Source organism: Haliaeetus albicilla, chromosome 12, assembly GCF_947461875.1.
Source record: "Haliaeetus albicilla chromosome 12, bHalAlb1.1, whole genome shotgun sequence".
NCBI classification, from domain to species: domain Eukaryota; kingdom Metazoa; phylum Chordata; class Aves; order Accipitriformes; family Accipitridae; genus Haliaeetus; species Haliaeetus albicilla.
The window spans coordinates 33,908,324-33,923,432 of record NC_091494.1 but is presented as its reverse complement, the minus strand read 5'-3'; the positions used below and the strand labels follow the sequence as shown (position 1 = coordinate 33,923,432).

Here is a 15,109-nt window from a genome sequence, read left to right as displayed (position 1 = left end):
CCAACACTGGAAACCCTCCGTGCTGACACAGAGCCAAGGACACTCTGCTCAATGCTGCAGTGGTTGCCCATCCCCAAGGACATGTAGCCTAGCCCTCCTTGCATAAGATGACTAAAAACAACGACCTTTGGATGATCCTACATCCTAACTGGGGCCAGAGGCTATCCCCAGAGCCCAGCTCACGTGGACAGAAAGATCCACGTCCTGTTCTTCCCTTTCCCACTCCCTCACAACCTTTTTATTCCCAAGGAACTAAATATACATAGGGAAAAAAACAACCCTCAATGGCAGGTCTCAGCTGCTGTAACCAGGCAGATACGATTTTTCCACTCTGCACATGAAAGGCCAGATCTACAGGGGAAGATACAACTTCTGCTGGGGATGACACAACTCTTGCCTTCCCACAGGCGCCTTCCCCCAGCTCCTGCCTCTCCTACCACACGCTGATTTGGCAGAAAACTCCCATCCACCCCATCCTTTTGTCTCAGATTCAGAAACTTAGATAGGAAGAGTGGAAAAAGAGAAAAATCTCTGAAGTGCCTGTAAAGCTCGCCTTTGAGGATATCAGAGGTGACTTTATGTCTCAGAGCAGTACACTACATTGATCAGCTGGGATAGCGACACTAGCTCTACCCATGCTGGGCTGGTGATGAAGAGTACCAGAAGAGACTAGTTGCAGTACAATCTTTTTGGGACAGCCCAGGAAATCCAGCAATTGACATTCAGGAGTTTTGCTTCACTCCTAGGGTTGAGATGATCTGAGATATAACCTGAAAGATCTTTTTGCATTTCCTTTTCCAGGCATTGAACCTCTGCACACGTGGGACCATTAGTCACACACCCAGACTCCCAGCCCACTCCCATGCACGTAAGCCCAGGCGAGCACTCATCCTGCAAACCCTTAGGCAGGGCTTACAGGAGAGACCCTGAATCTAACTGAGATGCTTATGCAAACACAAAGCACATCCCCTCTCCGGGGCTTTTCACCATACTGAATTCAAGCCACATCACCCACATAACATCGCAACCATCCCTCTAGCACGTTCCTGCTAATATTAGCAGCAGGGTTGAGTCCCAGCATCCGCAGCACGCCGGCAGCAGCTGCTCCCCACGGCAGCAGGCAGCAGGCATGCCAGCCCCAAGCAGCCCAGGGGATGCACCATGGCCACGTGTCCCAGAGACATTCCGGGCATTTGCTCAAGTAAATTTTAAGGATGAGCCCATGACATTCATGCACATAAAAAGGCCTATTTCTAATATGGCCTCCTCCTGAAAACAACCTGGCTGATGGTTTTTTTGTCTTTATTGATCCTTAAAACCAGGACGTAACTCAGCACAAGTCAGTACCTCATTGAGACAAAGTCTGTGACTGAAATACTAGAAATACCCTGCATTGGGCAGTGCAAGAAGTGTGTGTCTATAAGGAAAGTGTCCAATCGCGGGGAAGAAAAAAAAACCAAACAAATAACCAGAGAAGCCTTTCTATCAGCACTGACATGTCCTGGCAGAGCTGGAGGCTCTCTGCCCTCAGTGTCCAGCTCCACGCAGCACACAACCGCTCAGACCACAGCGCTGCCAAGGCTCGGCCACCAGCGAGCACACACTCCCCAAGGGAGCTGGGCTATGGGGAACGAGAAAATCGGGGATTAAGAACCATCAACGAAGGCTGTCTCATGGTTTCTGCCAGAGCAAAGCTGCAAGCCTGTATCCCCTCCAGGCTCTAGCTCCAGATATCACACTGAACCACACCACACCACCCTGCCACTCTACACACTTACAGCCTCACTCGGCATTTACCATCGTTCTCAGCTTGCAGCGGTTGTGACATTAGGTGTTTCAACATTACGAGGAAACGAATCTGGTTGTGACGGACAGTACTGGCAAAAGCAAAGAGCACTCAGCATCACTGCTGCCAACTCACCGTCAGCTATTGCCAGCAAAAATGCGTCTCTGTTACCCCTGGGACTCTGCTCGGCAGCAGCCACATCCCACCAGGATAAGGAGCCAGAGAGATCTCTTCTGTCTTACTACCAGGCAGTAGATCATGAGTGCACAGTGCTTTAAATCCTTAGCAGGAAGACGAGTACCATGTTGCAGAGTTATCTTTGGGCGTCATTACAACCAACCAAAGCCGTGAGCGGGAACATCCACCCCTCTCCACAGTCGAACATCACAGACACCCACATTCCCATATCACCCAACCCGAACAGAATCAGGATGGTTTGGGGTTTACGCAACGTTAACGCACTGCACAAGCATCCCACCACCCAGGTTGATTTACTGCTACAGGTTCCCTTCCCTGCCACTCATGGGTCCGTGTCTGAGACCCCGGGATGCTGAGCGACCCACAGCCCCCTCCGAGGCAGAGATGAGCTTGGGAAGCGCTGCCGCAACCACAGCTGAACCAGCCACGCTTCCGACAACCTGCCAAAATCTATAAACCCAGGGCAGAACTGTTATGCTCTGTAAATCCTGGCAAACCACAGACCTAATAGCGCTCTCCCTCATTGGAGACAAGGAAGATCTTGCCAGTCAAATAAGCAGGGTTAGCGCCCTCCCCACAAGATGTGCTGGCTCGATGCGAGGTGGACACACATACTGCTGCCTTGATGCGACCACCCCCATCGCATCATCAGGCACAAGGAAGAACACACTCCGCTGTGCTGTATTTCCCTCTCACATGTCGCTTTGCTTTGGAAACTAAACTGGAACTGAGTATCTCGTACTCCTTCTCCCTCCCAAAGGGCCCTTGCATCCTCCACGGGCTCACAGAGGCTGGCAGCTCCCACACCAGCAGCCCACAGCCTTGCAGAAGCCCTCCCTGCCTTCTGCAACCCAGCAGGTACAAGAAACCTGCCGGTCCTAGGCCAAGGAAGGAGGCTACAAGGAAAGCAGGCAGAGATGCTACGAGGAAAGCAGGCAGGAACAACCAGGGTGATTCGGGAGGGCAAGCAGCGTGTGACCGGCAAGAACAAAGAGGGCTCTGGCTGCCGGGCGATCTGGTGTTTCTGCTCCGTGGTATTTTTGGCTGATCTTTCCTGCTTGGCCACCGGCTGCCTGGGGCCGAGACACCCACCCAGCAGACACGAACACTGCATCTCCTGCCCTACAGGCTAGAAATTAATTGCCGTGTTCTTGGGAAGCTGCTATGCAACCCAGAAAACTAATTAAATTGTGAAACAGTAGCCTAGATCCCTGCTCAAGGGCAAGGCCAGACCTCTTGGCTGCAGATACACAGAGCTTTCCCCAGCCTCTCCCTCTGCATAGGCAGGAAGTATAAAGCACTCTATAGACTGAAAAAAAAAAAAAAAAAAAAAAGAAAAAAAAAATCGCACTGCGGAGCAGCTCGGTGCCACTGAGGAGCACACACAGCCCAAACAAGCAGCCCCGGGGCTCACAGCAGAGCCTTTATCATATCCAAGTTGGGAATTACTCATTCTTCAGAGATTTAAATGCAATTGGGGCAGGCGAGAGGAAAGGCTGTAATTACATCAGCACTCGGGAGCCCTGCGGTGGGGAAGCTCATGAGTCCCTGAAGGACAGTTACAAAGGCGCCGTTGAACCCCGAGTGCCAAACTGATGGTGTGTTCGGGTTGCTCTCTCTGTCCCAACACTTGTTAGTCCCACTCGTCCTACGGGATTTGACTTCCCTCAGCCTCCTGCTAAGCCCTCTGCTCCCAACTTTAGCTGAAGAAAGACCAGGGGCTAGAAAAAGAGAACGTGAATGTGGCTAAACCTTACGAGGAGGGCTGCAGAGACCCCAGCTCTGCCACCCGTTTCCTGCCTGACCTGGAAGAGGAACCCTTGCGCTCTCAGCTTCCTCAGCTCCCCAGCAGGAAAAACACCACAGTGTTCCTTCCCAAAGGCAAGGCTGGATTCACCAGGAGGCAGTGAAGTCGTCCCAGCCTATAGCTATACACGCGCAGCCCCTGGATAATTTTTCACCGCAGCCCCCAGATCTCCACTATTTCTCAGTTTTTTGGGGTTGTTTTTTTTTTTTTTCTAGAAACCACTGCACGAAGCTCAGTTTGGGTCACTGCCAGGACGTGAGCGTGTGTAGGGATGGAGCTGCTCTTCCAAAACTCGGCTTAGGCAGATGAGCTCCCCTGAGCCGATCTCTCAACGCCTGCTTCAGACAAATCCCCCCACCTCTCTTCTGCCCGTCTTTAACTCTCATACCCATCTGGCAGCAGCACGCTTCTCTGCTAGCTTATTTTCTTGCCTAAAAAAGCCAGCATACCGGGCAAGAGCCACAGACGCCCGGGGAGAAGCTATCTCTGTCTGCACGCCAAGGGGATTGCAAGAAGATACTCCATCGGAGAGCAAGGCAACGCTGTCGGGCAACTGGAGCTCTGCCACCGGACAACTGCAAAGCTTTCTAGGGCGGGCAGCTCCCGCTATGGACATATTTGAAACTTGGGTTCGCTATCCACCTCCCAGCTACTCTAGGGCTATGTTTGCATTCAAAATCTGGGAGTCGACAGAGGGGGCCGGTGCCTGGAGTTTCCCAGACTTTTAGTTTTGTCAGGCGTGTGTTTCCAGCTAAAAATCCACATAGGAAAGGCAGGAAAGGAAAAACATCCCGTAAGATCCTGCCTGAGCAGATAACACCCCGGGCGCAACGCCGCTCCGAACAAAAGACCCCGCAGCCCGGCGGCAGCACCGACGACCACCCCTCCCCGGCTCCGGCGGCTGCCGGGGGATGGGGGCTGCCCGCCGGCCGCCCTCGGGCACCCGGGAGGGTGCCACCCGCGGCGGGGCCCCGGCAGAGACCAGACCCCCCCACACCCCGGGCACCGCCGGGGCGGCAGCGGCGGGGAGAGGCGGGGGGGGGGTCTCAGCCCCGCTCCGCCGCCGCCTCCCCCCCCCCCCCAGCCCGGTGCCTGTGAGGGGCGCGGGCGGCTCCGAGCTGCCCAGCCCGGCCCGGCGGCAACTTCTGCCGCTTTTTCCCCGGTTTAGCCCCCCAAAAAGCAGCACCCCCCCAGACACACACACACAGAGCCGCACCCCGGGGCCACCCACCTTCGAAGTCGGAGATGATGCCCTCCAGGTGGGCGTTGACGGCCGGGTCGGCCATGGCGGGGCGCGGGGCGCTGCCCCCCGGCTCTGCGGGGCGCGGGCGGGCGGGTACGCGCAGCCGCCGCCGCCTGAGGCCGAATGAATGGCGGAGGGCGAGCGGCTGCGGCCGCCCCCCGCGCCGGCGGGCAGCCTGCCATGCCGACCGGCCCGGCCCAGCCCAGCCCGGCCCGGCTCGGCCCGGCCCCCTCGCCGCGCACTGGCTGCTCCCCACGCCCGTCACGCCGCCCCCGCGCCGGCCCCTCCGCGGATCCCCCGCAACCGCCTCGGGTGGGTGGAAGGGGGGCACCCGCGGAGGCCAGGCGGGACCCGGGTGGTGGTGGGGTGGGGGGGGGGGAGCAGCATCTTGCAGAGTCGAGCTTGTCCCGCATCCTCCCCCCGCGGTCACGGAGGTAACAAGCTTGGGTGACAACCCAAAGATGGCCCACGAAAGGGATGGCACCAGCCCAAACGGGGGGGGTTACACCGCCGATGTCCTCAAGCCCCCGTAACCCTTTTCGATTTGCCCTTCTTCGGAAAGGGGCAACTCGGCCACCCTCCTCTGTTTTTATAATTTCTCAAAATCAAACCAGAGCGCTAGCTAGCACCCATCGCTACCAAATCCAAGCCGCTTCTGCAGCCAGCTCTGGAAAACCACCACCGAAGCAGCAGAAGAGGCTGCAAAACCTGGCCCAAAGCCGAGCGCGCGGCCGGGCACGCCTGTGCTGAGCCCCGCGCTGCCGCAGCTCGCTCCTCTCCGGCCAGAGCCAGCGAGGCAAGGGCCAGCTCTGGCCATCGACACCAGCCCCTTGCGCAGCACTGCTGCCTTCTCTCCACCTCTCACGCCCTCTCGGTTTGTGCGTCTCTCTGCTCGTTATCTGATGTTTCTCCCTTCCCATGTTGATTCAGATCCTGCCCTCTTGACCCTCTTTTTATCCTCCCCACCCTGTGTTTTAGTAGCATCATTTAAAAGTGATGATACTCACTGAAATGTGTCCAGGCACATCAGTAGGAAAAGAAGAATTAATGGGCTGGGGTTTTAGTCCACTTTGGGTGAACCATAATGAAAAATTATGCAAAACAGTAGTACTGTTACCGTCTGGTACTGCAGAAAGTACATGCTTCACCACTTATGTCACGCTTTTAATTTTACACTTCCAAAGTCTGCAAACACCACAGACTCCCCAAGAGTGTATGTGAACCAGAAAATGAAACCAAGGGCACCAATTTCCCAGACTCAAGAAGTTCCAGGTTTTCCATGCTGTTAATAGCTTAAGGTTTTAATCCAAGGAAAGGGATTACTTTAAAACATGAGAACTGCTTAAATAGTCTTGAGAACACACCTTTAAAACAGAAGTGTGGTATTTTAAGGTAGATACAGTGGGTTTCCTCCCCTTCCACAGAGAGCAGCTCTTTCATCTCTTGCACTCCTAGCGACATCAGAAACCAACACATCACAACAGTGCAGAGAGGAACAGGCTCTGCATCCCTCTGCAATCGCAGTATGGAAATGTATATGCCTCCCCATGCAACACGCCGCCAGTAAAGCCACTGGTGCACATCTCCCTGGCAGCCCCACTGCCTGAACACCGTTACCTCTTCCCGATGCCTTAGAGAATGGGAATGAACACAGACCTGCGGCTCTCGTGCCGCTGGGCTCAGCGCCCTGGTGTCGGGTCCCGGCCGTCCCCACATCCACACACGCAGGGAGCATCCACACACTGCAGGCAGCAGTGGCAATTGCCACATTGCACAGCATCACACACTGGCTGGCCTGCACCAGCACTGATTTTCAAAATAACGTGGCTTTATTTTTCTGAAGTGCTCATATGCAGGTCACATCCGCAATCCATTTCAAGCAGGTAAAAATGTAGCTGTCAATAATTAACCTTAGTTACTGAGCAAGAAAAAAGCTACTTTGTTAAAAACCTGTCCATGACTCCCTTGCTGGAGGAGCAGAACCTAGCTCAGTCTTTTAGGAAGGCTGTTAAGCGTTTTAACTCCCCGGTGTGCTCTCATTGCAAGGTTGTAGAATGGGTTTAAAGGGGGAGAAAAAAAATGAACAAGGCAAGACAAACTAAAAATTGATATTGTAAAAAAGATTAAAAAGTAGCGATAGGATCAATCTCAGGAAGGACCGAGCACTTTTTTTGATGTTCAGAGTCTCCTCCCTTGCAAACCCCATAAGATACAGTGTCGGATGCACCACTTGGTGTTTGGTGGCACTCTCTGAACTAGGTCACATGGGGATCGGTGGGGCACTGTGATGGGGACCCCATTTTTGAGGTCAACCAGAGGCAAGAAGTAGTAAACCACTAGAAAAACCCCTGTTGTTTGATGGATTGTGCGTAGTGAGTGTCACGATGACGTCCACCGGTCCCATGAAGCTGGTGAAGAAGCTCAAAGCTCTTCAGCAGAAGAGTTTGAGGTGGTTTCATTTTGTCCCAGTTCCCTGGGCTACTCTGCATTTCCTAAGCAAAGACAGTGTTATCATCCTGGATCTAATAAAAGTTTAGCAAATCAACAGGCCTAGAGGAGAGCCCCAAGAAGTGTGAAATAAAATATCCGGACTATAAGTAGGAGTTCATTTTCATTAAAACCAGCTGGTTAATATTGCACCCATGTGCACCTAAGGCACTGAGAGGGGGAGAGGAAGATGGAAAACTATAGCAACTAAAGAATAACAAGAATATCCAGAGCTCTAATAGTAAATATTTAAAGCAGGAAGGTATGTAAACAGCTCACCCCACAGCACACAAACCAAGCGCCTGCTCGTAGAGAAGGAGCAAGCTTTCCTCCAGGGAGATCAGCTCATCCTTCCTCTCTCCTGGACCCTTTCTCTTGCACCCTTCTCTGATTTAGCCACGGTCAGAGCCATGGCTTTACAAGAGCATAAGACCAAAAAAATCATTCACTTGTCCAGTCTGCACATAACAACTAAACACCATTTCATCTGGTTTTCTACCTGCATCCTGAACTCAAAAGCTTGTGTTTAGCTAAACAATTCTTCTAGAAAGGCAGGCAACCCTGGGAAGCTGAGCACCCATCCCAGAGAGATGGAGAATCCATCACCTCCCCTGGAATTTGTTTCTGGGGCTCCCCATCAGCATAGCACAAGCGTGTGTGTGTCGTACTGCTTATCCAAATGCAGTTTCGGCACAGGCCCTGCTTTGCCCTTGTCTGGTAGATTGAGGAGATTAAGGACCCTGAGCCTTCTCCTGATGAAAGATCTCCCACACTGATCACGTCACCTGCATTCCCTTTGATAAACTAATTAGGTTCTGCTCCTTCGGTCCTTCCTGCCAGGTACTTTCTTTGGTCCCGTAGTCACTTATCTGGCTTTCCTGCTCCCTTCTCCCAACATTTCACAAGCATTTGTTATTAGATTTTTATTTTGATTTTAATAAAGAGAGAGAACTCACTTTTCAAAAGCAAGAGAGCAGATAACCTCTCTTTCGTTGCTTGCTGCTCCCCTTCTGTACACAACCAAGGGTCTCACTAACTGTTTTTATTGTATCAGAGGACTCATCTCGAGCTCCTGCTCAGCTGAGACCTTCAGGATACTTTACACAGCAACTACTGTCCAAGACACCATCCCTGTTCTGCAAACCACTGGCTGCGGGAGAGGTTTAAGTAAATTACTTTCTTTGCTGTATTACATTACAATGGAAATATTTCTTGTTTCCTTACTAAGCCAGGCCACCGAGGGCACTGACTGCCCAGCCCTTTTTCTTTCAGCATTGCTCTGCTCTTCAGATGAGCAATAAACTTCCTGCAAAGTTGATTTGTTGGCCTAGAAGTGATTTCCTGCCCCAGAAAAGGCAGTCTGTAAAATCTGCTGATCACTTAGTTATCGATACCAATCTAAAACTAGCTTGATGCCATGATACCTGGCAGATGCAAGAAACCTTGACTCTGGTCCCCTAGGTACCTTCTCCCTGGGCTCTCCTGCCCTCCAGGCAGTGATGTATCTCAAGGGTTTCTCCACATCACAGCATAACCTCCTCCAGAAGCAGCCAGTGCTGGTCACTGCCTCTGCCCTGACATAAGCATGGGGGGACCCAAGGAGATGGTAGGTATCACCATTAGAAGATCCCTTATCAAGACAGGCTAAGGCAGAAAAGGGACTTTCCTATCCACACGCATTTTAAACAGCACCTTACAGTTTCCTTGCAAGCTGCTAAGAATGCAGTTTTTCAGGCAGATTTTCTTCCTCCCACAAGTCGAGGTTTTTCTGAACCCACAAAGCTCTTACCAGTCTCACAATCTGCTGCAGTCATGAGCGTCAGGCTCGGTTAGACTAGGTGGCATGAGTCATTGCGGCTACCTGAATCTTAAATTCTCTTGTATGCAAAAGCAGGTAATTCATCCACAGCATCTTCCCTTTCCTCCTCTTCTTTTAATTAGAAAACAAAACTCTTTATTGATTCTGGTCTCTTCTATAAAATGCTTTGAGACTTACTGACCAAAAGGACTATGTAGGAGCAGCTAAATATTATTATTAACCACCTAATGTTTCTATTGAGAGTCCAAATATCTTTTCTTGCTGCTGATCACAGATGAAACATCCTTCCCGGCCTTTCTGGGTAGGTGCAGGACGTGGGTGGAGGCTCTTGCAACATGCGACACCAACCCCCAACATCTGCAGAGGTCTAACATCCCCACGGCATTGCTTCAAGCCAAAGTGCAAGGCAGCACTGGCTGCACCATGCACTCGGCTGTTGTCAGATGGGCAGCACCAATGCAGGGTAACAGGTAGAAACAGATGTATAACAATCCAGACAAGGCAGATTTTGAAGGTGAAGGAATGGCGAGTCACACCTCTTCTAAGCCAAAAAAAAAGCTGTTGCAATTCCTTTCCCCTTCTCCACTCCCTGCACCTTCTGAATTCTTGTGCTTCTGTCCAAAAAAACATTTTTGCTTCCAAATCCACCAGGAAGAGGTGCAATGATCTCCATATTACAGGTGGGGAAACTGAGGCATGTAACAGCCATCACTCAGAGACAGCGAGCTGGGAAGTCGTAGGACCAGACGTGGCTGCGGTGGTGAGCAGTGCCAAATCTGGACCCTGGCTCCTTGGGAGGTGCCAGTGTTACTGGCTGGGGACAGGGGGGGACTCTGGAAGGAAAAGCGGAGGCGCAGTTCCCATCACCTCTGCCCATGCTTTCATGTAGATGACGGCATGATTCCAGCCCTGCTGATTACACGGGAACCGTCACCAAAAAAGGCTCTTTCCCAAGACTTCAAGCTCTTCCTGCTTCCAAAGGAGTAGGAAATAAAAGCAAGGACGGCCACACTTCAGTGCTAGTCACACTTCCTTTCCTTTGCAAGGAAACTAAGATCATGGGAAAAGTTTAAAAAATTCAAAATAGGTTTGCTGATTTGAGATTTCTGGATAATTAACTGATTTTCTTGATGAAGGAAACATGGCCAGATCTCATCCCTTAGTGCCACAGAGCTACATAGCCCCTGTTACAAATGCAAAGCCAGGGTACTGCACAGAAAGGGTCAGATAACTTTGAAGACTGGATAACAGAAATAGGATGAAATCTGGAAGAATGCAGAAGGTCAGTACCCAAAGGGCTTTTAATAAAGTCTTTGCTCATGAAAAGCACATCAGTGTGAAGGACCTCACCTCATCGGTGGGTCCCAGCATGACCGCAAGCCTCCGATGCCACGCAGTTAAAGCAAGCGCCCTCCTAAAACATAGTAAATTAGATACTTTCAGCAGCAAAGCAGAAGTCACTAGTGCTCCGTCTTGAGTCATCCTGGCTACCCAGCATCAGTAAGAACAAGCAGAAATGAAGGTGGGGAGGGGATGGATGGGACTGCTAGAAGCATTGCACACAGATGCACCACAGGGGACAGCTGCTGCAGGCGAAGATCACCGTTGCCAAGGGAACAAAAAAAACCCCAATCCAAATCCAAACACGGTTATGGTACAAACAGGTCAATAAGAGCTGAAAATGAGAAGATTTTAACAGCTAGTGATGGCAGATATAAAAGGACTGCTGTGAAATCAAGGGGGCAAAGCACCAAACAGGTTTCAAGGTGGGGCACAGCTGCTCATAGGAAATACAATGTGACATGGGGAAGACGACGGTCCCCGAGCCTACAGCTTCTCAGATGTTTACTGCACAAACAGGAGAAACAGCAAACTTGGTGTTCTGGGACAGCCCTGGAGCTGAGGCGCCCCATTGGAGCTGGACGGGTGGAGGAACAACCACAGACACAAGGTCCCTGCAGCTTCTTCTCCCCCACCTCCAGTAGAGAGAGAGCTGTGAAGAAGATGCAGGCTTAACTTCATCTTAGGTTTAACCCCATTAAGTCAGTGTGCAGAGCAGGTACCAGCTTGTTCTCAAACAGGATAAGGGAATGCATTGCGCGCGGTTATGCTGAGCAGGGCAAGCAGAGGACCAATATCCATCCTCTCACCCTGCTAATCTGAAAACGCAGATAAGTCTTTCCTGCGCCCCATGTGTACAAATCCTTGATGGTCCCTAACACCTCCCCTGCCTCCATGGGGACCGACGAAGTCACCCTGGGTTTACACCAGTGCTAAGGTGGGATTCAAACCAGGCACTCGGTCCCACTGCCTGCCAGCAGGAAGAATGCTGCGGGTTAGCACCCACCATGCTCGGATCCAGCGGCACATGGCTGAGCTGGGAGGGCACAGCTCTGCTCCCCACAAACACCCTCCTATGCACTCCAAGCCTCATCAACTCCAACAACCAATTTGCCCGGTGATCTGTACGGACGGGACGAGCTCACTGTGGGCTCCATCACGCCGGTGCTGGAGCCCAGCTTGAAGCGTTTCACGCCAAGCTGGCGATTCCGGTTATTGTGCATGCCGACAGCCTGGAAAGGGAAACACTGTCCCGAGTCCAGGCCAGGCTCATCGGCCCAGCCCCAGCCAAGTGCAGACCCAGCTGTCCCAGTGCCCCCAGGAGGGCAGGGGGGCTGGGGGGGGGGGTCCCCACCGCACCGGCGGAGTGGGCTGGCAGCCCCCGTGCCTGGGAGGGAAGGGAAAGGAAGCACAACTCCCTGGTGTTGATTAAACGGCGGGGGACGCTTGCAGGGGAAGGAAATGGAAAGAGGATCAGGAACTGCATCTGCCTGAACCTCACGCAGTTAAAACAAACTTAGTCTCATACCCTTGTTCTTCTCATTTAGTTTCAGGTCAGACTTTCCTAAGAAACTTGGAGGTGCAGTTTAGGATCCAAGCAGAAAACCAGCTTAATTACTTTAATTCTTTTTAAAAATATTAATTATTAATTAGTGCATTTTAATATTAAGACCAAATAGGCACAAAAAACAACATTGCGTGACAGCACAGATATTTTAAACAGAAACGAGAGGCTTCAGAAACCTTGCTCATCCTCTAATGAGTTTAACACACACATGGCACAGCACGTTTCCATTGCAAAGCCTTCCCGCGTGGCTGAGGGTGCATCTGACTCCAGAAGAAACTGCAATGCCTGGACCTCGAGGCAGGGAAGACCTCCCCCCTCCATTCCTACCACATGCACGCCTATGGTAGTTGCAGGGGGAAAAAGGGGAGGCGAGGGTCATCCAGAACATTGAACCCCTCAGAAAGAGACCATTTCCATTACTGCAAACTTCCCAGCAGTCCCTAATTAGGGAGAATTTGCAGGAATAAACTGGCAGCACTACGCGCATGCACTCCGCTTCCAGATGTGCACGTCTCATTTTCACGTGGTGTCCAAGGCAGGGCTGGAAACTCCATCCCCGCACAACAAGCGGAGGAGGCAGGCACAGCGTGGACTCCCCATGCCGAGCCCATCCCCACAGCAGCCCCACGGGCGCAAATCCCACTCCATCCCACGTCCCCACGCACATCCCAGCTGCCTTTGGCACTGTCCTTCACCCCTCTGGTGCTCACCATCCCTCTCCCGTCACATGGGACCACCGGACCCCCACGGGACCCTCCCGTCCCTGCTGCAGAGCGGGGCGTGAGCCGGGAAAGCAGCTCTTACAGCCACTGCCTCTGCTGCTCTCTCAGCCGCCTGCTCACGACCTTTTCAACCCAAATCTTTCCAGTCATAAATATACCAGCTCATGGCAGGAAACTTGCTTTTCTTATACTTCTCCCCTGCTTCTCAGAGAGACATTTCCAGCAGCTCGCGCTCCCTGCGCCAGCCCCCAGTTGTTTCTCCCTGCTCCTCTGAGATATTTCAGGCATGCAACAAAATCTGCTGCAGCACAAAGACCCTAAAACTCTCCGTAAAGGCTCAGGAAGTGCCATGAGCTGCAGGTCAGGCCTCGGGAGCAGCTGTACCTCCTGATCCCCCTGCTTACCATCAAATGTTTTATTATTATTATTATTCCTTTTTGACATAAACCAGTTTGATAAGAACAATTCCCAGATGGAGCCGCAGCCCCACACCCACTCGGCTTCCTCCGGGCAGAGTGGACACAGCGCAGCAGCTCACCGCACAGCGGGAGGAGGACACAAGAGCAGGAGGAAAGGAAGGAGAGGAAGAATGAACACAATTTTCCTTTCCTTTGAAAGGCTTTGGCAAATGCCAGCAAATCCACCAGTGGGGGATGCTGAGGTGTGGCGGTCAGCATCCACGCAGCACCGAGCACCACCGGCAGCTTCCCCTTTGCTCCAGCTCCAGCACACAGGGATGGGAAGGGTACACAAGTCAACAGGCATCGTTGCCAAAATCCGTGGGCTATGTGCTCCTGTCTCCATGTGGATGGAAATTTGGGTGCCCCTGGCATCACCCTGTGAATGTCTGGCCAGAGGAACCATGCCCTCAGCTCCACCGCCTGCACTGCTGCTGCCAGGAGAGCTTGGCGGGTCCAACACAGGCTCATACATAAAATTAGGCAAGATCCATGCTGTTAACAAACTGCTAGGCTCAGGGAGTGCAAATGGGAAAGAGATGGGCCAGCCTGGACCCAAGGAGGAACCAGCTGCCTTCAGCAAGGGCAGGGTCTGCCTTGGCTTTTACATCTCATTAAACTGTCCTCTCGAGAAGTTTATTACAACTCTTTGATTTACACAAAAGACACAACCAAGGTAATCCCCCGCTAACCAGATCCCAGCACAATTAGGCAGGCTCCAGGCTCCCAGCTGGCTGAGCTGTGCTGGGCAGCACTAAAGCAGGAACCCAGAGCTGCGTGTTCAAGGGATCTACCCCAAACACAAGAGGCAGCCCAGGCGCTCAGACTCCAGTCGCCTGTCCTGCTGGAAAAACAGGGCAGGGCAAAGGGAACCACAACCCCCCTCTAACCAGATCTCCCATCAGCACGCCAGCCTTTGCTCCCCGCCCCACCATCTCTCAGATACCCAGCGCTGCTAACACAGACTCAGCCTCTTCTACAGATGCAGAAGTTGCCCAGCTGATTTCAAAATCTGGATTAAAAAAACCTGATTCAACATGCAAGCTTTTAGGGGAATTTCCTTTGACTTCCCCTCCCTTTCACGTGCTCAGCCACTTCTGCCTGCCCCAGCTCTCGCCCATGCACAGCCCCGTGCCTGCAGGCTCCCTGCCGCAGGGCACTTGTTTCTGCTGAAATTAAATCATTGCTGCAGGAAGGACCTGACGCTGTCACCACCACCCTCAGGCTCACCCTGTCTGCTAGAAGAGACTGTCAACACCAAGCCGCATCCAGAGAGGAACAACACTTGGGCTTCCCCCCATCCACGCCCGCCCCAGCACAGATTTCCAAGAGCCATCTCTCAGCACGAGCCACAGCCAGCACACACAGCTGGGGGGACGCTGGGGATTTCAGCCTCCAGAAACAGAGAGGATCAAAAAAAAAAAAAAAAAAATATCAGCTGGGAGATGTGCTGCAAGCAGGCCAAAAGCAGGGGCAATCCAGCATTTGCCCTAAATGGGAAAGGGGCCTGCAAGCATGCCAGGAGCAGAGCACCAGCCATGGAGAGAGACGGCACCAAGCCAGGCAGGAGAGGAGGAGATTTCCAGCAAGCAGTACGAGGGGGAGAGAAACTCTCCGCTAGCAATCCCCCAACAAACAGGACAGTGAAACCCTGGAGATGGGCTGAGTTTGGGGGTCCTGG

General features: G+C 52.4%; 1 protein-coding gene across 5 annotated transcripts in view; it reads right to left on the bottom strand.

The window, feature by feature from the left end:
• The window catches only part of SEPTIN9 (septin 9), a 144,003-nt gene that overhangs the window by 71,935 nt on the left and 56,959 nt on the right, over positions 1-15,109 (bottom strand). The window contains exon 1 of one of the 5 annotated variants that reach the window (XM_069798951.1): positions 5,023-5,224. The exons of the other annotated variants lie outside the window; for them this stretch is intronic. Within the exon in view, the coding sequence (XP_069655052.1) occupies positions 5,023-5,077 (55 nt within the window). The 5' untranslated portion in view covers positions 5,078-5,224. Of the gene's footprint in view, positions 1-5,022; positions 5,225-15,109 lie in introns of those variants that run through there. 5 annotated transcript variants of the gene reach the window in all.